At 52.6% G+C, this 25,000-nt stretch overlaps 1 protein-coding gene across 1 annotated transcript; it reads left to right on the top strand.

Moving 5' to 3' along the window:
• Positions 1-17,576: 17,576 nt before the first annotated feature.
• On the top strand, positions 17,577-24,995 carry LOC144490742 (protein canopy homolog 2-like; the record flags this gene model as incomplete). The annotated part of the gene is made up of 4 exons (XM_078208452.1): positions 17,577-17,715; positions 18,548-18,663; positions 23,652-23,849; positions 24,972-24,995. Coding segments are annotated over exons 1-4 (438 nt in total), but the record flags the coding sequence as incomplete, so codon positions are not given.
• Between the last annotated feature and the right edge of the window lie 5 nt (positions 24,996-25,000).

Genomic DNA, 25,000 nt, shown 5'->3' with positions numbered 1-25,000 from the left:
CTTGAACCTATGACCCCTCGTGAACGTCACCACCGACCCGGGGAAAAGCTTCCCACCGTTCACCCTATCTGTGCCTTTCGTAATTTTATACACCTCTATTAAGTCTCCCCTCATCCTCCGTCTTTCCAGGGAGAACAACCCCAGTTTACCCAATCTCTCCTCATAACTAAGCCCCTCCATACCAGGCAACATCCTGGTAAACCTCCTCTGTACTCTCTCCAAAGCCTCCACGTCCTTCTGGTAGTGTGGCGACCAGAACTGGGCGCAGTATTCCAAACGCGGCCGAACCAACGTTCTATACATCTGCAACATCAGACCCCAACTTTTATACTCTATGCCCCGTCCTATAAAGGCAAGCATGCCATATGCCTTCTTCACCACCTTCTCCACCTGTGACGTCACCTTCAAGGATCTGTGGACTTGCACACCCAGGTCCCTCTGCGTATCTACACCCTTTATGGTTCTGCCATTTATCGTATAGCTCCTCCCTACATTATTTCTATCAAAATGCATCACTTCGCATTTATCTGGATTGAACTCCATCTGCCATTTCTTTGCCCAAATTTCCAGCCTATCTATATCCTTTTGTAGCTTCTGACAATGCTCCTCACTATCTGCAAGTCCTGCCAATTTTGTGTCGTTCGCAAACTTACTGATCACCCCAGTTACACCTTCTTCCAGATCGTTTATATAAATCACAAACAGCAGAGGTCCCAATACAGAGCCCTGCGGAACACCACTAGTCACAGGCCTCCAGCCGGAAAAAGACCCTTCCACTCCCACCCTCTGTCTTCTGTGACCAAGCCAGTTCTCCACCCATCTAGCCACCTCCCCCTTTATCCCATGAGATCCTACCTTTTTCACCAGCCTACCATGAGGGACTTTGTCAAATGCTTTACTAAAGTCCATATAGACAACATCCACGGCCCTTCCCTCGTCAACCATTCTGGCCACTTCTTCAAAAAACTCCACCAGGTTAGTGAGGCATGACCTCCCTCTCACAAAACCATGCTGACTATCGTTAATGAGTTTATTCCTTTCTAAATGCGCATACATCCTATCTCTAAGAATCCTCTCCAACAACTTCCCCACCACGGACGTCAAGCTCACCGGCCTATAATTACTATAGTGTCGGCATGGGGGGGATCAGGACAGGTTGTGGGTGATCTGGACACCTAAAAACTTGAAGCTCTCGACCCTTTCTACTTTGTCCCCGTTGATGTAGACAAGAGCATGTTCTCCTTTACGCTTCCTGAAGTCGATGACAATCTCCTTCGTTTTGTTGACTTTGAGGGAGAGATTATTGTTGCCGCACCAGTTCACCAGATTTTCTATCTCATTCCTGCAGTCCATCTCATCGTTGTTTGAGATCCACCAAAGACAGAGGAAGGGACAGTCTTGGATCTGGCCTGCAGGCAGTGGAGGTTAAACAGGTTCCCATTTTGTTCTGTGGTTTAGCTCTACTCCAGCGGGGAGCTTGCTGAGGATGGGATGGAACATTGCAGCAAGGGATAAGTATCAGGGGTGGCGCGGTGGCACAGTGGGTTAACACTGCTGCCTCACAGCGCCAGGGACCCGGGTTCGAGTCCCGGCTTGGGGTCACTGTCTGTGCGGAGTCTGCACGTTCTCCCCGTGTCTGCGTGGGTTTCCTCCGGGTGCTCCGGTTTCCTCCCACAGTCCAAAGACGTGCGGGTTAGGTTGATTGGCCGTGCTAAATTGTCCCTTAGTGTGAGGGGGACTAGCAGGGTAAATATGTGGGGTTACGGGGATAGGGCCTGGGTGGGATTGTAGTCAGTGCAGACTCGATGGGCTGAATGGCCTCCTTCTGCCCTGTAGGGATTCTATAAAAAAACAACTGAATTAAAATGTTTTCTCTCTCTCACTATGTCGAGAAGAGCATTGTAGCGATGACACGCCCTCGCTTGACCCCAGTCTGAAGGTGAATTTTGCCTGCGATGATTCCACTGGTTAGGATCAGAACTTTGTCGCCATGGAGAAGGGGGAGGGCGTTATACAGCTTTAATTTAAACACCTTCCAGGCATTCCAGATTAATGGGATGAACAAGGACAGGAACTCAGTTATTCCTTTAACACTTCTCGTACCAACTCAGACACAAACAGTTACAACTGTTACAAATGGGCCGGCACGGTAGCACAGTGGTTAGCACTGCTGCTTCACAGCTCCAGGGACCTGGGTTCGATTCCCGGCTCGGGGGGTCACTGTCTGTGTGGAGTTTGCACATTCTCCTCGTGTCGGCGTGCGTTTCCTCCGGGTGCTCCGGTTTCCTCCCACAGTCCAAAGATGTGCGGGTTAGGTTGATTGGCCAGATTAAAAATTGCCCCTTAGTGTCCTGGGATGCGTAGATTAGAGGGATTAGCGGGTAAAATATGTAGGGATATGGGGGTAGGGACTGGGTGGGATTGTGGTCGGTGCAGACTCGATGGGCCGAATGGCCTCTTTCTGTGCTGTAGGGTTTCTATGATAACTCATTAACTCCCTACCGAACTTTAACTCGAACTGAACATCAACTCTCAACTGAACTTTAACTCTTAAACTGCACTTTTACTCTAACAGAACATCCACTTTAACTATTTAACTAGAAATAGACACTACTGAGTTAGGAAAACCTTGGCCAAGAAATAGCCTCAATGTAGAATCTATCTTCTCCTCCTCTGAAGCATCCTTCGGGGCACAAGTCTTCTTCTTGCGATGGTCGGTCCCTTCCAGTTATCGCTGCCGAACAAAGGACTCGCATGTCTCTCTATCCACAACTCTCCTCTCGCTTCCGGAAGTTTCTCTGTCATCCAGCCAACTGTGTTACCAGAAACCGATCACGTGGCTCGAACAGCCAATGGAATTACTTTTGAACGACGCCATTATGCTTAGTTCATTTGACATGTCCCACACATAGCAGCCATAAAAATCAGAGACGCAATGTCTGGGTCAATGTAAACGACTTCCTTTATCTGGGCCAACACAGGGACTTTCAGATCACAGCTCCCAGACCAGAGCCTCTTCACAACCTGGTTTTAATCTATAAATTGACCAAAGATCCCAGCATGCTTAGCTCTCAGCCAGAAAAGCCATTTTAAAGGCGTTATTGCGATTATTGCTGCAGTGTTCTTTCTCCATCCACAAGGGCTCGGATGAACAGAGATCAAAGAAGAGTACAGCACAGGAACAGGGCCCTTCGGCCCTCCAAGCCTGTGCCAATCATGATGCCCAAACTAAACTAGTAAACAAACCTTCTGTCCTTACTCGGTCGGTATCCCTCCATTCCCTCCCTATTCATGGACCCATCCAGATGCCTCTTAAATGTTGCTAATGTACCCGCTTCCACCACCTCCTCTGGCAGTGCGTTCCAGGCACCCACCACCCTCTGTGTGAAAAACATCCCCTGCACATCTCCCTTAAACTTTCCCCCTCTCACCTTGAACCTGTGCCCCCTGGTAATTGACACTGTCACACTGGGAAACAGCCTCTGACTCTCCACCCTGTCTCTGCCTCTCATCATTTTGTAGACCCTCTATCAGGTCTCCCCTCAGCCTCCATCTTTCCAGTGAAAACAATCCCAGTTTATCCAACCTCTCTTCACAGCCAACACCCTCGAGACCAGGCAGCATCCTGATGAACCTTCTTTACACTCTCTCCAAAGCTTCCACATCCCTTCTGATTTGATTTGATTTGATTTATTATTGTCACATGTATTAACATACAGTGAAAAGTATTGTCTCTTGCGCGCTATACAGACAAAGCATACCATTCATAGAGAAGGAAAGGAGAGGGTGCAGAATGTAGTGTTACAGTCACAGCTCGGGGTGTAGAGAAAGATCAACTTAATGCGAGGTCGGTCCATTCAAAAGTCTGACGGCAGCAGGGAAGAAGCTGTTCTTGAGTCGGTGACCTCAGACTTTTGTATCTTTTTCCCGAAGGAAGAAGGTGGAAGAGAGAATGTCCGGGGTACGTGGGATCCTTAATTATGCCGGCTGTTTTTCCCGAGGCTGCGGGAAGTGTAGACAGAGTCAATGGATGGGAGGCTGGTTTGCGTGATGGGACTGGGCTACGTTCACACACAAACCCTTTTGTAGTTCCTTGCGGTCTTGGGCAGAGCAGGAGCCCCAGACCGAGCTGTGATACATCCGGGAAGGATGCTTTCTATGGGGCATCTGTAAAAGTTGGTGAGAGTCGTAGCGGACATGCCAAATTTCCTTAGCCTCCTGAGAAAGTTGAGGTGTTGGTGGGGCTTTCTTAACTATAGTGTCGGCGTGGGGGGGACCAGGACAGGTTGTTGGTGATCTGGACACCTAAAAACTTGAAGCTCTCGACCATTTCTACTTTGTCCCCGTTGATGTAGACAGGAGCATGTTCTCCTTTACGCTTCCTGAAGTCGATGACAATCTCCTTGGTTTTGTTGACATTGAGGGAGAGATTATTGTTGCCGCACCAGTTCACCAGATTCTCTATCTCATCCCTGTTCTCTGTCACACTACCTTCTGGGATAGTGTGGTGACCAGAACTGCACGCAATACTCCAATTGCGGCCGAACCAAGGTTTTATATAGCTACAACATGATGACCCAACTCTTGTACCCAAGGACAGTGCCAATCTTTTTGGGGGGGCAGTGGAAACAGAGGGGGACACGCCATAATAGCCTGGGGTTAACAAGTGTCAACGCCATATACAGGGGTTAGTGCTAATTCCCTGTCCTTCTCCTGTACTTGCCTCACAGTAAGCATCATAGGGGAGGTGATGGCCTAGTGGTATCACTGGACTATTAATCCAGAAATGTAGCTAATAGAATCCCTACAGTGCAGAAGGAGGCCATTCAGCCCATCGAGTCTGCACCGACCACAATCCCACCCAGGCCTTATTCCCGTAATCCCACATATTTACCCTGCTAGTCCCCCTGACACTTAGGGGACAATTTAGCATGGCCAATCCACCTAACCTGCACATCTTTCAGACTGTGGGAGGAAACCGGAGCACCCGGAGGAAACCCACGCAGACACGGGGAGGACGTGCAAACTTCACACAGACAGTGACCCGAGCCGGGAATCGAACCCGGGTCCCTGGCGCTGTGAGGCAGCAGTGCGAACCACCGGGCCACTGTCCTGGGGACCCGGGTTGGAATCCCACCCACGGCAGATGGTGGAATTTTAATTCAATAAAAAATATCTGGGATTAAGAATCTACTGATGACCCATTGTCGATTGTCGGGAAAAACCCGTCAGGTTCACTAATGTCCTTTAGGGAAGGAAATCTGCTGTCCTTACCCGGCCTGGCCTACATGTGACTCCAGAGCCACAGCCAATGTGGTTGACTCTCAACTGCCCTCCAAGGACAACTGGGGATGGGCAATAAATGCTGGACCCAACCAGGGACGCCCATGGCCCACGGATGAATGAAAAACTCATGTCTGTTGTGCCCCTCAGTGGACAGAATTCACATTGCGACTCAGAGGGGTTCCTCAGCCACCGAGGGAAAGTGATTAAGGGAGGACTCTTGCGATGATCTTTCCTGTGACCACATGTCTGATTCTGGAGGCCTTGTAGGCAGGCCAGGTACTGTGGACGCTCTCGTTTCTCTGGGTCACCAAGACTCGATGTGGAGATGCCGGCGTTGGACTGGGGTAAACACAGTAAGAAGTTTAACAACACCAGGTTAAAGTCCAACAGGTTTATTTGGTAGCAAAAGCCACACAAGCTTTCGGAGCTCCAAGCCCCACCTGAAGAAGGGGCTTGGAGCTCCGAAAGCTTGTGTGGCTTTTGCTACCAAATAAACCTGTTGGACTTTAACCTGGTGTTGTTAAACTTCTTACTGTGTTCACCAAGGCTCATCAGGTTGGCAGTGAGGCGTTGGCTGAGTAGGATTCGCTTATCCGGGCCTTCCAGTGCCTCAGCGTTGGGCTTCCTAACACATTGGAGTGAGGATGTTGCCGTGAGACCTTGTACTTTTCTCTCTGACAGAACAAGGAATTTGGATGTGGTTGCGGTGACAGAGACTTGGTTGAAAGAGGGACAGGACTGGCAGCTGAATATTCCAGGGTACAAGTGTTTTAGGCGAGACAGAGGAGGGGCCAAAAGAGGTGGGGGAGTAGCGGTATTGGTTGGAGAGCATATTACAGCGGTGCAGAGGGAGGACAATTCGGAGGAGTCGTGTAGCGAGTCACTCTGGGTGGAGCTTAGAAACAGGAAAGGCGCAGTCACTATGTTGGGGGTGTACTACAGGCCCCCCAACAACCCAAGGGAAGTGGAAGAATGGATATGTCAGGAGATACTGGATAGGTGCAGGAAATATAGGGTTGTTGTAGTGGGAGACTTCAATTTCCCTGGTATAGACTGGAAATCGCTGAGGGCAGGGACTCTGGATGGTGAGGCATTTGTAAAATGTGTACAGGAGGGTTCGTTGGAACAATATGTGGACAGCCCAACTAGAGAGGGGGCTATACTGGACCTGGTGCTGGGGAATGAGCCCGGTCAGGTCTTCAAAGTTTTGGTTGGGGAACATGTGGCAAATAGTGACCACAATTCTGTTAGCTTTAGGATAGCGATGGAAAAGGATGAGTGGTGTCCCAAGGGTAAGGTGTTGGATTGGGGGAAGGCTAACTTTAGTGGGATCAGGCAGAAATTGGCAGCTCTTGATTGGGAGAGGCTGTTTGAGGGTAAATCCACATCTGGTATGTGGCAGTCTTTTAAGGAACGGTTGTTAGGGCTACAGGACAAGCATGTGCCTGTAAAAAAGAAGGATAGGAAGGGTAGGATTAGAGAACCGTGGATAACCAGGGAAATTGAGGGACTGGTCAAAAGGAAAAGAGAGGCGTATGTTAGGTCCAAGCAGCTAAAAACGGAGGGAGCTCTGGAGGAGTATAATGAAAGTAGGAAAATACTCAAACGGGGAATTAGAAGAGCAAAAAGGGGTCACGAAATGTTCTTGGCAGACAGGATTAAGGAGAATCCCAAGGCATTTTATTCATACGTTAGGAACAAAAGGGTTGTTAGGGAAAAAATCGGACCTCTCAGGGACAATAGTGGGGACTTATGCTTGGAGCCCAAAGAGGTAGGGGAGATCCTAAATGAATACTTTGCGTCGGTATTCACTAAGGAGAGGGATGTGTTGACTGGGAGTGTCTCAGAGGGGAGTGTTGAACCGTTGGAGAAAATCTCCATTACAAAGGAGGAAGTGTTAGGTTTGTTAGAGAATATAAAGACTGACAAATCCCCAGGGCCTGATGGAATCTATCCAAGGCTGCTCAGGGAAACGAGAGGTGAAATCGTTGGGCCTCTGACGCAAATCTTTGTCTCGTCACTGGACACAGGTGAGGTCCCAGAGGATTGGAGGATAGCCAATGTGGTCCCGTTATTTAAGAAGGGTAGGAAGGATAACCCGGGTAATTATAGGCCGGTGAGCTTGACGTCCGTGGTGGGGAAGTTGTTGGAGAAGATTCTTAAAGATAGGATGTATGCGCATTTAGAAAGGAATAAACTCATTAACGATAGTCAACATGGTTTTGTGAGAGGGAGGTCATGCCTCACGAACCTGGTGGTGTTTTTTGAAGAAGTGACCAAAATGGTTGACGAAGGAAGGGCCGTGGATGTTGTCTATATGGACTTTAGTAAAGCGTTTGACAAAGTCCCTCATGGTAGGCTAGTGAAAAAGGTTGGATCCCATGGGATAAAGGGGGAGGTGGCTAGATGGGTGGAGAACTGGCTTGGTCACAGAAGACAGAGGGTGGTAGTGGAAGGGTCTTTTTCCGGCTGGAGGCCTGTGACTAGTGGTGTACCGCAAGGCTCTGTATTGGGACCTCTGCTGTTTGTGATTTATATAAATGATCTGGAAGAAGGAGTAACTGGGGTGATCAGTAAGTTTGCGGACGACACAAAACTGGCAGGACTTGCAGATAGTGAGGAACATTGTCAGAGGCTACAGAAGGATATAGATAGGCTGGAAATTTGGGCAAGGAAATGGCAGATGGAGTTCAATCCTGATAAATGCGAAGTGATGCATTTTGGTGGGAATAATGTAGGGAGGAGCTACACGATAAATGGAAGAACCATAAAGGGTGTAGAGATGCAGAGGGACCTGGGTGTGCAAGTCCACAGATCTTTGAAGGTGACGTCACAGGTGGAGAAGGTGGTGAAGAAGGCATATGGCATGCTTGCCTTTATAGGACGGGGCATAGAGTATAAAAGTTGGGGTCTGATGTTGCAGATGTATAGAACGTTGGTTCGGCCGCATTTGGAATACTGCGTCCAGTTCTGGTCACCACACTACCAGAAGGACGTGGAGGCTTTGGAGAGAGTACAGAGGAGGTTTACCAGGATGTTGCCTGGTATGGAGGGGCTTAGTTATGAGGAGAGATTGGGGAAACTGGGGTTGTTCTCCTTGGAAAGACGGAGGATGAGGGGAGACTTAATAGAGGTGTATAAAATTATGAAAGGCATAGATAGGGTGAACGGTGGGAAGCTTTTCCCCGGGACGGTGGTGACGTTCACGAGGGGTCATAGGTTCAAGGTGAAGGGGGGGAGGTTTAACACAGATATCAGAAGGACATATTTCACACAGAGGGTCGTGGGGGCCTGGAATGTGTTGCCGGGCAAGGTGGTGGAGGCGGACACACTGGGAACGTTTAAGACTTATCTAGACAGCTATATGAACGGAGTGGGAATGGAGGGATACAAAAGAGTGGTCTAGTTTGGACCAGGGAGCGGCGCGGGCTAATTGTTCCTGGTTTCTCATTTCAAGGCTTCATTCTATGATCATCTTGCTGGTGCCAGTACAGAGCGAGACTGCGGATAGTTGGGAACCTGTCTCGGGGGCAGGGAATTCATATGGTGTTCGTGGAAGTGGAAATGACTAGGGTTGGGAAGCATTTTCCGATCGGGGCCATTGTGATCTCCTGGACTCGTTTCGATCGCCTCAGGGGGTCGGAGAGGAATTTCCCAGATTTTTTTCCCCATATTGGCCCTGGGGTTTTTCACTCTGGGTTTTCGCCTCTCCCTGGAGATCACATGGTCTGGAATGGGGGGGTGGGGGTAAGTTAATAGGTTGTAATGAACAAAGCATCGTAGCTGTGAGGGACAGCTCGGTGGATAGGATATTGGTATGTAGATAGGCTGGAAAATTGGGCGGGGATCCTGGATTCAGGATTCAATCCTGGACCGGGGAGCGGCGCGGGCTTGGAGGGCCGAAGGGCCTGTTCCTGTGCTGTATTGTTCTTTGTTCTTTGTTCTTTGTTCTTGGTGTTGGATTTCCAGTTTGTGTCTCCTTCTCTGAGGAAGGATGTTCCTTGCTATAGAGGGAGCGCAGCGAAGGTTTACCAGGCTGATTCCTGGGATGGCAGGTCTGTCATACGAGGAGAGACTAAGTCGGTGAGGATTATATTCACTGGAGTTTAGAAGAGTGAGAGGGGATCGCATAGAAACTTATAAAATTCTAACAGGGTTAGATTCAGAAAGAATGTTCCCGATGGTGGGGGGTGTCCAGAACTAGGGGGTCATAGTTTAAGGATAAGGGGTAAACCTTTTAGAACTGCAGTCCAAAGATGTGTAGGTTAGGGGGATTGGCCATGCTAAATTGCCCCTTAGTGTCCCAAAGATGTGTAGGTTAGGGGGATTGGCCATGCTAAATTGCCCCTTAGTGTCCCAAAGATGTGTAGGTTAGGGGGATTGGCCATGCTAAATTGCCCCTTAGTGTCCCAAAGATGTGTAGGTTAGGGGGATTGGCCATGCTAAATTGCCCCTTAGTGTCCAAAGATGTGTAGGTTAGGTGGATTGGCCATGCTGAATCACCCCTTAGTGTTCCGGGATGCGTAGGTTGGAGGGATTAGCAGGGTAAGTATGTGGGGTCACGAGGATAGGGCCTGGGTGGGATTGTTGTTGGTGCAGATTCAATGGGCTGAATGGCCTCCTTCTGCACTGTAGGAATTCTATGATGACTGAGGTGAGGAGAAATTTCTTCACCCAGAGGGTGGTGAATGTGTGGAATTCACTCCCACAGAAAGGAGTTGAGGCCAAAACGTGTGATTTCCAAGAAGAAATTAGATATCGCTCTAAAGGGATCGAGGGATATTGGGGGGATAAGGATGATCAGCCGTGAATTCATAATGAATGGCAGAGCAGGCTGGAAGGGCCGAATGGCCTCCTCCTGCTCCTAGTTTCTGGTTTATTTATCCAGGGGAAAGTGTAAGTGCCAGCTTGTTCTTTGAGCTGGCTTTTCCCTGTGCCCGTTAGGTGTCGCTGGTGACAAAGTCAGGAACACCCGCGATGCCGGGCACAATAGCAGTATGCCGCTCCGGTCTGTCACAAGCATTGTCGGGCAATACAGCAGGATATAGATCGGCTGGAAAATTGGGCGGAGAGGTGGCAGATGGAGTTTAATCCGGATAAATGCGAAGTGATGCATTTTGGAAGAAATAATGTAGGGAGGAGTTATACAATAAATGGCAGAGTCATCAGGAGTATAGAAACACAGAGGGACCGAGGTGTGCAAGTCCACAAATCCTTGAAGGTGGCAACACAGGTGGAGAAGCTGGTGAAGAAGGCATATGGTATGCTTGCCTTTATAGGACGGGGTATAGAGTATAAAAGCTGGAGTCTGATGATGCAGCTGTATAGAACGCTGGTTAGGCCACATTTGGAGTACTGCGTCCAGTTCTGGTCGCCGCACTACCAGAAGGACGTGGAGGCTTTGGAGAGAGTGCAGAGAAGGTTTACCAGGATGTTGCCTAACCTCAGTTGTTGGCAAAATTCTAGGATCCATCGTTAAGGATGAGATTTCTAAATTCTTGGAAGTGCAGGGTCAGATTAAGACAAGTCAGCATGGATTTAGTAAGGGGAGGTCGTGCCTGACAAACCTGTTAGAGTTCTTTGAAGAGATAACAAATAGGTTAGACCAAGGAGAGCCAATGGATGTTATCTATCTTGACTTCCAAAAGGCCTTTGACAAGGTGCCTCACGGGAGACTGCTGAGTAAAATAAGGGCCCATGGTATTCGAGGCAAGGTACTAACATGGATTGACGATTGGCTGTCAGACAGAAGGCAGAGAGTTGGGATAAAAGGTTCTTTCTCAGAATGGCAACCGGTGACAAGTGGTGTCCCGCAGGGTTCAGTGTTGGGGCCACAGCTGTTCTCTTTATATATTAACGATCTAGATGACGGGACTGGGAGCATTCTGGCCAAGTTTGCCGATGATACAAAGATAGGTGGAGGGGCAGGTAGTATTGAGGAGGTGGGGAGGCTGCAGAAAGATTTAGACAGTTTAGGAGAGTGGTCCAAGAAGTGGCTGATGAAATTCAACATGGGCAAGTGCGAGGTCGTACACTTTGGAAAAAAGAATAGAGGCATGGACTATTTTCTAAACGGTGACAAAATTCATAATGCTAAAGTGCAAAGGGACTTGGGAGTCCTAGTCCAGGATTCTCTAAAGGTAAACTTGCAGGTTGAGTCCGTAATTAAGAAAGCAAATGTAATGTTGTCATTTATCTCAAGAGGCTTGGAATACAAAAGCAGGGATGTACTTCTGAGGCTTTATAAAGCACTGGTTAGGCCCCATTTGGAGTACTGTGAGCAATTTTGGGCCCCACACCTCAGGAAGGACATACTGGCACTGGAGCGGGTCCAGCGGAGATTCACACGGATGATCCCGGGAATGGTAGGCCTGACATACGATGAACGTCTGAGGATCGTGGGATTATATTCATTGGAGTTTAGGAGGTTGAGGGGAGATCTGATAGAAACTTACAAGATAATGAACGGCTTAGATAGGATGGACGTAGGGAAGTTGTTTCCATTTTGTTTAAGAAGGGGAACAGAGACTTCCCCGGGAATTATAGACCGGTGAGTCTCACTTCTGTTGTCGGCAAGATGTTGGAAAAAATTATAAGGGATAGGATTTATAGTTATTTGGAGAGTAATGAATTGATAGGTGATAGTCAGCATGGTTTTGTGGCAGGTAGGTCGTGCCTTACTAACCTTATTGAGTTTTTTGAGAAAGTGACCAAGGAGGTGGATGGGGGCAAGGCAGTGGACGTGGTATATATGGATTTTAGTAAGGCGTTTGATAAGGTTCACCATGGTAGGCTTCTGCAGAAAATGCAGATGTATGGGATTGGGGGTGATCTAGGAAATTGGATCAGGAATTGGCTAGCGGATAGGAAACAGAGGGTGGTGGTTGATAGTAAATATTCATCATGGAGTGCGGTTACAAGTGGTGTACCTCAGGGATCTGTTTTGGGGCCACTGCTGTTTGTAATATTTATTAATGATCTGGATGAGGGTATAGTTGGGTGGATTAGCAAATTTGCTGATGACACCAAAGTCGGTGGTGTGGTAGACAGTGAGGAAGGGTGTCGTAGTTTGCAGGAAGACTTAGACAGGTTGCAAAGTTGGGCCGAGAGGTGGCGGATGGAGTTTAATGCGGAGAAGTGTGAGGTAATTCACTTTGGTAGGAATAACAGATGTGTTGAGTATAGGGCTAACGGGAGGACTTTGAATAGTGTGGAGGAGCAGAGGGATCTAGGTGTATGTGTGCATAGATCCCTGAAAGTTGGGAATCAAGTAGATAAGGTTGTTAAGAAGGCATATGGTGTCTTGGCGTTTATTGGTAGGGGGATTGAATTTAGGAGTCGTAGCGTTATGTTGCAACTGTACACAACTCTGGTGCGGCCGCACTTGGAGTACTGTGTGCAGTTCTGGTCCCCACATTACAGGAAGGATGTGGAGGCTTTGGAGAGGGTGCAGAGGAGGTTTACCAGGATGTTGCCTGGTATGGAGGGGAGATCCTATGAGGAGAGGCTGAGGGATTTGGGATTGTTTTCGCTGGAAAGGCGGCGGCTAAGAGGGGATCTTATTGAAACATATAAGATGATTAGAGGTTTAGATAGGGTGGATAGTGATAGCCTTTTTCCTCTGATGGAGAAATCCAGCACGAGGGGGCATGGCTTTAAATTGAGGGGGGGTAGTTATAGAACCGATGTCAGGGGTAGGTTCTTTACCCAGAGGGTGGTGAGGGATTGGAATGCCCTGCCAGCATCAGTAGTAAATGCGCCTAGTTTGGGGGCGTTTAAGAGATCCGTAGATAGGTTCATGGACGAAAAGAAATTGGTTTAGGTTGGAGGGTCACAGTTTTTTTTTTTTTAACTGGTCGGTGCAACATCGTGGGCCGAAGGGCCTGTTCTGCGCTGTAATGTTCTATGTTCTATGTTCTATGTTCTATTAACAGGGGAGACTAGGACGCGGGGGCACAGCCTTAGAATAAAAGGGAGTCACTTTAGAACAGAGATGAGGAGAAATTTCTTCAGCCAGAGAGTGGTGGGTCTGTGGAATTCATTGCCACAGAGGGCTGTGGAGGCCGAGACGTTGAGCGTCTTCAAGACAGAAATTGATAAATTCTTGATTTCTCGAGGAATTAAGGGCTATGGGGAGAGAGCGGGTAAATGGAGTTGAAATCAACCATGATTGAATGGTGGAGTGGACTCGATGGGCCGAATGGCCTTACTTCCGCTCCTATGTCTTATGGTCTTATGGAGGGTCTTAGCTATGAGGAGAGATTGGGTAGACTGGGGTTGTTCTCCTTGGAAAGACGGAGAATGAGGGGAGATCTAATAGAGGTGTACAAGATTATGAAGGGTATAGATAGGGTGAACAGTGGGAAGCTTTTTCCCAGGTCGGAGGTGACGATCACGAGGGGTCACGGGCTCAAGCTGAGAGGGGCGAAGTATAACTCAGACATCAGAGGGACGTTTTTTACACAGAGGGTGGTGGGGGCCTGGAATGCGCTGCCAAGTAGGGTGGTGGAGGCAGGCACGCTGACATCGTTTAAGACTTACCTGGATGGTCACATGAGCAGTCTGGGAATGGAGGGATACAAACGATTGGTCTAGTTGGACCAAGGAGCGGCACAGGCTTGGAGGGCCGAAGGGCCTGTTTCCTGTGCTGTACTGTTCTTTGTTCTTTCTTTGTCACTGTTGGAGCTGTTCTTGAGGGTCCTAATATTCCAGGTCCCTCACGTCCATCTTAAGTCGGTATGCAGGTGCGGCACGTAATCAAAAAGGCAAATGGAATGATGGCATTTATTGCAAAGGGACTGGAGTATAGGAGTAGAGAAGCGTTGCTGCAATTGTATCGGGTGTTGGTGAGACCACATCTGGAGTATTGTGTCCAGTTCTGGTCTCCTTATCTAAGGAAGGATGTGGTGGCCTTGGAGGCAGTTTAGAGGAGGGTCACCAGACTGATTCCGGGGATGGAAGGGTTGTTGTATGAGGAGAGTTTGGGCTTGTAATCGTTGGAGTTTAGAAGGATGAGGGGATCTGATCGAGGGATAGAAAAGGGATTGATAAAGTAAATGTGGACCAAATGTTTCCCCTTGTGGGACAATCTGGAACAAGAGGTCACAGGTATAGGTTGAGAAGCGGTAGATTTAAAACTGGGATGAGGAGGAACTACTTCTCACAGAGGGTGGTGAATTTTGTGGAACTCGCTGCCCCATAGCGCGGTGGGGTCCGAATTGTAGAATGGTTTCAAGAGGGCGGCGCGGTGGCACAGCGGGTTAGCACTGCTGCCTCACAGCGCCAGGGACCCGGGTTCGATTCCTGGCTCGGGTCACTGTCTGTGAGGAGTTTGCGCGTTCTCCCCGTGTCTGCGTGGGTTTCATCCGAGTGCTCCGGTTTCCTCCCACAGTCCGAACGATGTGTAGGCTGGTGGATTGGCCATGCTAAATTGTCCCTTAGTGTCCAAAGATGTGCAGGTTAGGGTGGATTGGCCATGCTAAATTGCCCCTTTGTGTCCAAACATGTGCAGGTTAGGGTGGATTGGCCATGCTAAATTGTCCCTTAGTGTCCAAAGATGTGTAGGTTAGGTGGATTGGCCATGCTAAATTGTCCCTTAGTGTCCCAAAGATGTGTAGGTTAGGTGGATTGGCCATGCTAAATTGCCTCTTAGTGTCCAAAGATGTGTAGATTAGAGGGATTGGCCATGCTAAATTGTCCCTTAGTGTCCCAAAGATGTGTAGGTTAGGGTGGATTGGCCATGCTAAATTGTCCCTTAGTGTCCAAAGATGTGTGGGTCAGGTGGATTGGCCATGCTAAATTGTCCCTTAGTGTCCAAAGATGTGTGGGTCAGGTGGATTGGCCATGCTAAATTGTCCCTTAGTGTCCAAAGATGTGTGGGTCAGGTGGATTGGCCATGCTAAATTGCCCCTTAGTGTCCAAAGATGTGCAGGGGAATTAGCAGGGTAAATACGTGGGGTTACGTGGATAGGGGTTGAGTGGGATTGTGGTCGGTGCAGACTCGATGGGCTGAATGGTCTCCTTCTGCACTGTAGGGATTCGATGAGATAGACATATTTCTAATAGGTAAAGGGAATTAGGGATATGGGGAACAGGTGGGGAGGAGGATTTGAGACCAGGGAGAGATCAGCCACGATCTGATTGAATGGCGGAGCAGGTTCAAAGGGCTGAATGGCCTACTCCTGCTCCTAGTTCCTACGTTCCCAAAGGCTGGAAGATGCCTGTGGGTTCTCACTACGTGGAATGGCCATCACTCACCAGTTACCACACAGGCGTGACGGAGCGAAGATGCATTAACTCGGATTGAAACAAGCACATCCCTGAGCTAAAATCAATCATTAGCTTGCATTCTCAGCATGTGAGCTGCCTGGTGCGGACAAACTGGCACCGTGTAAAACAGAGCTGAATTTTAAACATACCCCTCACCAGAAAAAAATGTAAATTCTTTTCTTAAAGGCACATTATCACCACAGGTGGCTGTTGCAGAGCAGCTACCACATGGGCTTGACAGAGCAAGGCCTTGGTCCAGTGGCACAGGGGCGCAACATGACTGGGTACCAGGCTCCGCTGTATGGGCCGAGGACAAACAAGCACCACATAATCCTAATGCCCACCTTACTTCTTCCCAATGTACCTCTCTCCCTTGGACTCAGAATCTGCAGTGGTGTTAGTGCCCCTCTCTCACTCTAATACAGCCTTTATGAATATCTCTTCAAAAATACAGTACCTACGACGGTGCGGCGCTCCCTCAGCGCTGACCCTCCCACAGTGCGGCGCTCCCTCAGCGCTGACCCTCCCACAGTGCGGCGCTCCCTCAGCACTGACCCTCCCACAGTGCGGCGCTCCCTCAGCGCTGCCCCTCCCACAGTGCGGCGCTCCCTCAGCGCTGCCCCTCCCACAGTGCGGCGCTCCCTCAGCGCTGACCCTCCCACAGTGCGGCGCTCCCTCAGCACTGACCCTCCCACAGTGCGGCGCTCCCTCACCACTGACCCCCCACAGTGCGGCGCTCCCTCAGCACTGACCCTCCCACAGTGCGGCGCTCCCTCAGCACCGACCCTCCCACAGTGCGGCGCTCCCTCAGCACTGACCCTCCCACAGTGCGGCGCTCCCTCAGCACTGACCCTCCCACAGTGCGGCGCTCCCTCAGCACTGACCCTCCCACAGTGCGGCACTCCCTCAGCACTGACCCTCCCACAGTGCGGCGCTCCCTCAGCACTGACCCTCCCACAGTGCGGCGCTCCCTCAGCACTGACCCTCCCACAGTGCGGCGCTCCCTCAGCACTGACCCTCCCACAGTGCGGCACTCCCTCAGCACTGACCCTCCCACAGTGCGCCGCTCCCTCAGCACTGACCCTCCCGCAGTGCGGCGCTCCCTCAGCACTGACCCTCCCACAGTGCGGCGCTCCCTCAGCACTGACCCTCCCACAGTGCGGCGCTCCCTCAGCACTGACCCTCCCACAGTGCGGCGCTCCCTCAGCGCTGACCCTCCCACAGTGCGGCGCTCCCTCAGCACTGACACTCCCACAGTGCGGCGCTCCCTCAGCACTGACCCTCCCACAGTGCGGCGCTCCCTCAGCACTGACCCTCCCACAGTGCGGCGCTCCCTCAGCGCTGACCCTCCCACAGTGCGGCGCTCCCTCAGCACCGACCCTCCCACAGTGCGGCGCTCCCTCAGCACTGACTCCTCCCGACAGTGCGGCGCTCCCTCAGCACTGACCCTCCCACAGTGCGGCGCTCCCTCAGCACTGACCCACAGTGCGGCACTCCCTCAGCGCTGACCATCCCGCAGTGTGGCGCTCCCTCAGCACTGACCCTCCCACAGTGCAGCACTCCCACAGTGCGGCCCTCCCACAGTGCGGCGCTCCCTCAGCACTGACCCTCCCACAGTGCGGCGCTCCCTCAGCACTGACCCTCCCACACAGTGCGGCGCTCCCTCAGCACTGACCCTCCCACAGTGCGGCGCTCCCTCAGCACTGACCCTCCCACAGTGCGGCGCTCCCTCAGCACTGACCCTCCCCACAGTGCGGCGCTCCCTCAGCACTGACCCTCCCCACAGTGCGGCGCTCCCTCAGCACTGACCCTCCCACAGTGCGGCGCTCCCTCAGCACTGACCCTCCCACAGTGCGGCGCTCCCTCAGCACTGACCCTCCCACAGTGCGGCGTTCCCTCAGTGCTGACATCACAAGTGTGGGGCTGTGATATTGACACGGGGGTTTGGGGGAGGGGGCAATGTTTGTACTAGTTACTGGGACCTGCACTCACTCACTCCTCTCTACTGATGGTTTAGGGAGACAGGAGTGTTCTGGAAGTGACGGATCGGACCCCACACCATGTCAAGCTTCATTGTAACCGCGTTTCACCTGGTCCTTGTCATCAGCGCGTGGTCCAATATTACCCTGGCCAGGAGATCCGCTGACCTTTACTGCGGAGGTGAGTGAGTGACCCCTTTCCATCCCCTCCCAGACCGCCAATGGCTAACGGCGGGGTCTTCCTGACCAGCCGCTGTCCACGGGGGGTCTCCACTGTTATTCACATCCTCCGCTACCGACAGAACAGTAAAATCCCACCAGCCCGGATGGCTGGATGACCCCCTTCCGCCGTTCTAGTCTTTCCCGAATTCGGACAAATGCAAGAATACCAAATTTCAAAGGAGAGGGGAGGCCTGATTTGTACCACGTGAGGAAGGGATGCTGATTGGCCAACAAGTTTCCTTTGGTCATGGGGTTGCCCCTCGAGGAAGCACCAAGGAGCTGCTGTCTCTCCATTGGTTGTACAAATCAAAATTTGCATATGGGGGGAGGGGGAGGGAGGTTTCCCTGACTACAAATATTTGTGGCTCCCAGCACCCCTTAAACTCGCATTGTGAGCCCCAGTTTCTAATCTTAAATCCGTGTTAATCCGTAACGCACTCGGAATTGTTCAGTAAGTGCTGCCCACTCCTGAAATTTCGATCGATTTGATCTTGTATCCTATTGGTGGGCTCACAGCCTCTCAGCATCAGTTCCCCTTTTCCACACCGCTCGGTACCTCGGGGTGTCTCAGTGAGAATAAAGCCCCAGTCCATTCGGCCCCTCCACACGTGACGGCATCGCTCATCCTGGGAATGATTCCGGTTAGGAGACCGATGGGGAGGGGGGAGCGGGTCTGAGACTCTGAGGGAATTCCCATTCCCGTTCCCCACAAGACCCTCCCCTTTCCCCCCCACCCCATCCCTGCTCCACCACCCCCTCCCAAGCCGGTGAGTGACCCTCTTTCTCTCCAGCCTGTAGGGCCCTGGTGGATGAGTTGGATTGGGAAATTTCCCAGGTGGATCCGGGAAAGGTGGTGGAGACCGGGTCGTACAGCCTGGGGCCGGACGGTAACCCCGTGGCCACGATGGTAAGTCCCTGATAGCAACTCGTTGCCCTGTCTCTCCCCCCCGAGACGCCCCATCTCTCCCCCCCCCAGTCGCCCCGTCTCTCCCCCACCCCCAGTCGCCCCGTCTCTCCCCCCCCAGTCACCCCGTCTCTCTCCCCCCCCAGTCACCCCGTCTCTCTCCCCCCCCAGTCACCCCGTCTCTCTCCCCCCCCAGTCGCCCCGTCTCTCCCCCCCCCAGTCGCCCCGTCTCTCCCCCCCCAGTCGCCCCGTCTCTCCCCCCCCCAGTCGCCCCGTCTCTCCCCACCCCAGTCGCCCCGTCTCTCCCCCCCCGCAGTCACCCCGTCTCTCCCCCCCAGTCGCCCCGTCTCTCCCCCACCCCCAGTCGCCCCGTCTCTCCCCCACCCCCAGTCGCCCCGTCTCTCCCCCACCCCCAGTCGCCCCGTCTCTCCCCCACCCCCAGTCGCCCCGTCTCTCCCCCACCCCCAGTCGCCCCGTCTCTCCCCCACCCCCAGTCGCCCCGTCTCTCCCCCACCCCCAGTCGCCCCGTCTCTCCCCCACCCCCAGTCGCCCCGTCTCTCCCCCACCCCCAGTCGCCCCGTCTCTCCCCCCCAGTCGCCCCGTCTCTCCCCCCCAGTCGCCCCGTCTCTCCCCCCCAGTCGCCCCGTCTCTCCCCCCCAGTCGCCCCGTCTCTCCCCCCCAGTCGCCCCGTCTCTCCCCCCCAGTCGCCCCGTCTCTCCCCCCCCAGTTGCCCCGTCTCTCCCCCACCCCCAGTCGCCCCGTCTCTCCCCCCCAGTCGCCCCGTCTCTCCCCCCAGTCGCCCCGTCTCTCCCCCCCAGTCGCCCCGTCTCTCCCCCCCAGTCGCCCCGTCTCTCCCCCCCAGTCGCCCCGTCTCTCCCCCCCAGTCGCCCCGTCTCTCCCCCCCAGTCGCCCCGTCTCTCCCCCCCAGTCGCCCCGTCTCTCCCCCCCAGTCGCCCCGTCTCTCCCCCCCCAGTCGCCCCGTCTCTCCCCCCCCAGTCGCCCCGTCTCTCCCCCCCCAGTCGCCCCGTCTCTCCCCCCCCAGTCGCCCCGTCTCTCCCCCCCCAGTCGCCCCGTCTCTCCCCCCCCAGTCGCCCCGTCTCTCCCCCCCCAGTCGCCCCGTCTCTCCCCCCCCAGTCACCCCGTCTCTCCCCACCCCAGTCACCCCGTCTCTCCCCCCCAGTCGCCCCGTCTCTCTCCCCCCCAGTCATCTCCCTCTCCCCCCCGCCCTCGGGATTACCCTCTCTTCCCCCACCGTCACTCCCTCCTCATCCTTTTCATCCACACTCCTCTCCATCTCCTCTTCTCCCCCCCCTCCCCTAATCATTAGGGTGGGGACATACTGTGAAGGTGCAGGAGGAGGCATTTTGGGAGGTTGTGGTTATAGAGTGGGGGGGGGGGGGGGGGGGGGTTGGCGGGGGCAGGCGGGGGGAGGAGTTGGGGAGAAATGGTGGGATGTGGGGCAGTCAACACTTTAATAACAGAACATGCTGCATCCTCCTGGACTAAGAACCTTCTGGAAGAATCTGCGTGCTGTTTCTAAAAACACACGACCCCTCAAAGGGTTGACGGGCGGATTGGGGTCGCTGCTATTCCCGGGAAAAGACAATGTTTGGCAAGAAGAGGTAACTAAGCAGTTTGAAAGCCGGGAGAAACCTCATGATCCTGGGGGACTTTGTACAAAAAATAATGGGGGTGGGGGGATGGGGGTCACAAGGTATAGCTTTGGGGAGGAAACTCTGGTCGGGTAACCGTGTGTTAAAAGTTGGTTGCCTGGTTTGGCGCTGGTCAGGGGAAGTAAACAAGAAGATCAATTGCTTGGATAAGGAACACACACTAGTTTCTGAAGCCCCAGCCCCGGTGTCTACGCAGTGAATTGGAAGATGCTCCACATTCTGAAATCGACTGGCACAAGAGTTTTCCTCGCAGGCGGTTTGAGTGGCCAAGAGTTGACGATCGTTCCACCGACCAGGTGAGGAAGACAGATAACCAAGGCACTATTCCCGGCATCCATCCTTTATCCCTGAACATTGAACTCTCAATCCTTTGGGCAGAATCTCGCTCTGTGTGAGTGAGAGTGAGCGTGATTGGAAAGAGTAGTCATTATACTTTCATGTTCGAATGTTACAACGTTTCGCCTTTTCATAAGAATATAAGAACATAAGAAATAGGAGCAGGAGTAGGCCATCTGGCCCCTCGAGCCTGCCCCGCCATTCAATAAGATCATGGCTGATCTGAAGCGAATCAGTTCCACTTACCCGCCTGCTCCCCATAACCCCTAATTCCCTTACCGATCAGAAAACTATCTACCCGTGATTTAAACATATTCAACGAGGAAGCCTCCACCACTTCAGTGGGTAGAGAATTCCAGAGATTCACCACCCTCTGAGAGAAGAAGTTCCCCCTCAACTCTGTTCTGAACCGGCCCCCCCTTATTTTGAGGCTGTGCCCTCTAGTTCTGGTTTCCCTTCTAAGTGGAAAGAATCTCTCCACCTCTACCCTATCCAGCTCCTTCATTATCTTATAGGTCTCTATAAGATCCCCCCTCATCCTTCTAAACTCCAACGAGTACAGACCCAATCTGTTTAATCTCTCCTCATAAGCTACACCCCTCATCTCCGGTATCAACCTGGTGAACCTTCTCTGCACTCCCTCCAAGGCCAATATATCCTTTCGCAAATAAGGGGACCAATACTGCACACAGTACTCCAGTTGCGGCCTCACCAATGCCCTGTACAGTTGCAGCAAGACCTCCCTGCTTTTATATTCTATCCCCCTCGCGATAAAGGCCAACATTCCATTCGCCTTCTTGATCACCTGCTGCACCTGCAGACTGAGTTTTTGCGATTCGTGCACAAGGACCCCCAGGTCCCTCTGCACAGTCGCACGATGTAATTTTTCTCCATTTAAATAATATTCCAATTTACTATTATTTCTTCCAAAGTGGATAACCTCACATTTGCTAACGTTATATTCCATCTGCCAGATCCTCGCCCACTCGCTCAGCCTATCCAAATCTCTCTGCAGACTTTCCGCGTCCTCCACGCAATTCGCTTTCCCACTCACCTTCGTGTCATCAGCAAACTTGAATACCCTAGATTCAGTCCCCTCCTCCAGATCATCTATGTAAATGGTAAACAGTTGAGGCCCCAGCACCGATCCCTGCGGCACGCCACTGGTCACCAACTGCCAACCAGAAAAGCACCCATTTATCCCAACTCTCTGCTTCCTGTTAGATAGCCAATCCCCAATCCACGCCAACACCTTACCCCTAACTCCGTGTACCCCAATCTTCTGCAGCAACCTTTTGTGAGGCACCTTATCGAACGCCTTCTGGAAATCTAAAAACACCACATCCACCGGTTCCCCTCTGTCAACCGCACTAGTGACATCTTCATAAAAGTCCAGTAGATTCGTCAAACACGACTTTCCCTTCATGAATCCATTTTCACTCCACAATCTGCTTATATCATAAGCAAATAATCTTCTTATTTATTGAAGAGACCTGGGCATTGAGTGGTCGATGAGAGATTAGTGAATAGAACACACATTTGATTGTGTAGCTTGTCAGGTCACAGAATCATAGAATCCTTACCATGCAGAAGGAGGCTATTCGGCCCATCGAGTCTGCACCAACCACAATCCCACCCAGGCCCTATCCCCCCCATATTTACCCTGCTAATCCCTCTAACCTACGCATCCCAGGACACTAAGGGCAATTTTACCATGGCCAATCAACCTAACCCGCACACCTTTGGGGTGTGGGAGGAAACCGGAGCACCCGGAGGAAACCCACGCAGACACGGGGAGGAGGGAAATAGGTGAGTCACTCACCTCCCCTCCGTCTGACCCTACCTGGCCTACCTCCCCGATCAACACCCTCCTCCACACAGACAGTGACCCAAGCCGGGAATCGAACCAGATCCTTGGAGCTGTGAGGCAGCAGTGCCAACCCACTGTGCCACCCGTCAGGTGGCATCACCGTGAGAGGGCATCGCCATGAGGTGATGTGATTTGGAAGGTCTACGACAGAAGGAAAGTGTACAGTAAATGACAGAGCCCTTAGAAATATTAGCATGCAGAGGGATCTAGGTGTGTAGATCCACAGTTCCCTGAAGGTGGCAACTCAGGTGGACAAGGTGGTCAAGAAGGCGTATGGCATGCTGGCCTTCATCGGTTGGGTTGTTGAGTATAGGAATTGGAAAATCATGATGCTGCTATATAAGACTTTGGTTAGGCCGCATTTGGAGTAGTGTGTACAATTCTGGTCGCCACACTATCGGAAGGATGTTGATGCATTGGAAAGGATGCAGAAGAGATTTACCAGGATGTTGCCAGGTTTGGAGGATATGGACTATGAAGAAAGGTTGAACAAACTTGGATTGTTTTCACTGGAGCGTCGGAGGATGAATGGGGACCTGATAGAGGGTTAGAAGATTATGACAGACTTGGATAGAGTGGATAATCAGAATCTTTTTCCCAGGGTCAAAGGATCAATTACTAGGGGGCATGGGTTGAAAGTGAGAGGGGGAAGGTTTAAAAGAGATGTAAGGGGCGAGTTTTTCACACAACTAGAACCAGAGGGAACAACCTCAGGCTAAAGGGATAAAACAGAGATGAGGAGGAATTTCTTCAGCCAGAGAGTGGTGAATGTGTGGAACTCTTTGCCGCAGAAGGCTGTGGAGGCCAGGTCATTGAGTGTCTTTAAGACAGAGATAGATAGGTTCTTGATTAATAAGGGGATCAGGGGTTATGGGGGAAAAGGCAGGAGAATGGGGATGAGAAAAATATCAGCCATGATTGAATGGGGGAGCAGACTCGATGGGCCAAGTGGCCTCATTCTGCTCCTATGTCTTGTGGTCTTATAGGGAAAGGGTGGGGCACGGGGGGTGGATGAGGGGGGCCGGGGGGGAGGATGTTGATCGGGGAGGTAGGCCAGGTAGGGTCAGACGGAGGGGAGGTGAGTGACTCACCCATTTCCCTACTCCCTCCAGGTTCCGTACGCCAGATCGGAGATGTTCCTGCTTGAGTTGCTGGAACGGGTGTGTGAACACATGGAGGAATATGGCGAACGGGTGGATCCGGAGACACACAGAAGCACGTACGTCCGAGTACTGAGCCGGGAAGGTACCCAGGCTGAACTCCTCGACACCCAGTTCACAGAGGGCATCGCCTCCAATTTAAAACAAGCGGTGAGTGGGTTGCTCAGGCCACGTGTGAGTGAGTGAGAGATACCACGCCATGGATTCAGTCACAATGTCCAGGGTATTCCTGAACAGATTCAACACTGACCCTCCCACAGTGCGACGCTCCCTCAGCACTGACCCTCCCACAGTGCGGCGCTCCCTCAGCACCGACCCTCCCACAGTGCGGCGCTCCCTCAGCACTGACCCTCCCACAGTGCGGCGCTCCCTCAGCACTGACCCACCCACACTGTGACGCTCCCTCAGCACTGACCCTCCCACAGTGCGGCGCTCCCTCAGCACTGACCCTCCCACAGTGCGGCGCTCCCTCAGCACCGACCCTCCCACAGTGCGGCATTCCCTCAGCACTGACCCTCCCACAGTGCGACACTCCCTCAGCACTGACCCTCCCACAGTGCGGCGCTCCCTCAGCACTGACCCACCCACAGTGCGGCGCTCCCTCAGCACCGACCCTCCCACAGTGCGGCGCTCCCTCAGCACCGACCCTCCCACAGTGCGGCGCTCCCTCAGCACTGACCCTCCCACAGTGCGGCGCTCCCTCAGCACTGACCCACCCACACTGTGACGCTCCCTCAGCACTGACCCTCCCACAGTGCGGCGCTCCCTCAGCACTGACCCTCCCACAGTGCGGCGCTCCCTCAGCACCGACCCTCCCACAGTGCGGCGCTCCCTCAGCACTGACCCTCCCACAGTGCGGCGCTCCCTCAGCACTGACCCACCCACACTGTGACGCTCCCTCAGCACTGACCCTCCCACAGTGCGGCGCTCCCTCAGCACTGACCCTCCCGCGGTGCGGCGCTCCCTCAGCACTGACCCTCCCACAGTGCGGCGCTCCCTCAGCACTGACCCTCCCACAGTGCGGCGCTCCCTCAGCGCTGACCCTCCCACAGTGCGGCTCTCCCTCAGCACTGACCCTCCCACAGTGCGGCTCTCCCTCAGCGCTGACCCTCCCACAGTGCGGCTCTCCCTCAGCACTGACCCTCCCCACAGTGCGGCTCTCCCTCAGCACTGACCCTCCCGCGGTGCGGCACTCAGGGGTAGATCCCCGTGTATCTCCATTCCCAGAAGGGAAAACACCTCACTGATGTTCCCAACTCCTCTTCCTGGCAGTGTGAGAAACTCGCTGAGGAATATGAGGA

This window comes from Mustelus asterias, unplaced genomic scaffold (genome assembly GCF_964213995.1).
Source record: "Mustelus asterias unplaced genomic scaffold, sMusAst1.hap1.1 HAP1_SCAFFOLD_3718, whole genome shotgun sequence".
In the NCBI taxonomy this organism is placed as follows: domain Eukaryota; kingdom Metazoa; phylum Chordata; class Chondrichthyes; order Carcharhiniformes; family Triakidae; genus Mustelus; species Mustelus asterias.
The sequence above is the reverse complement of the archived record's forward strand: the minus strand, read 5'-3'. Positions and strand labels throughout refer to the sequence as shown.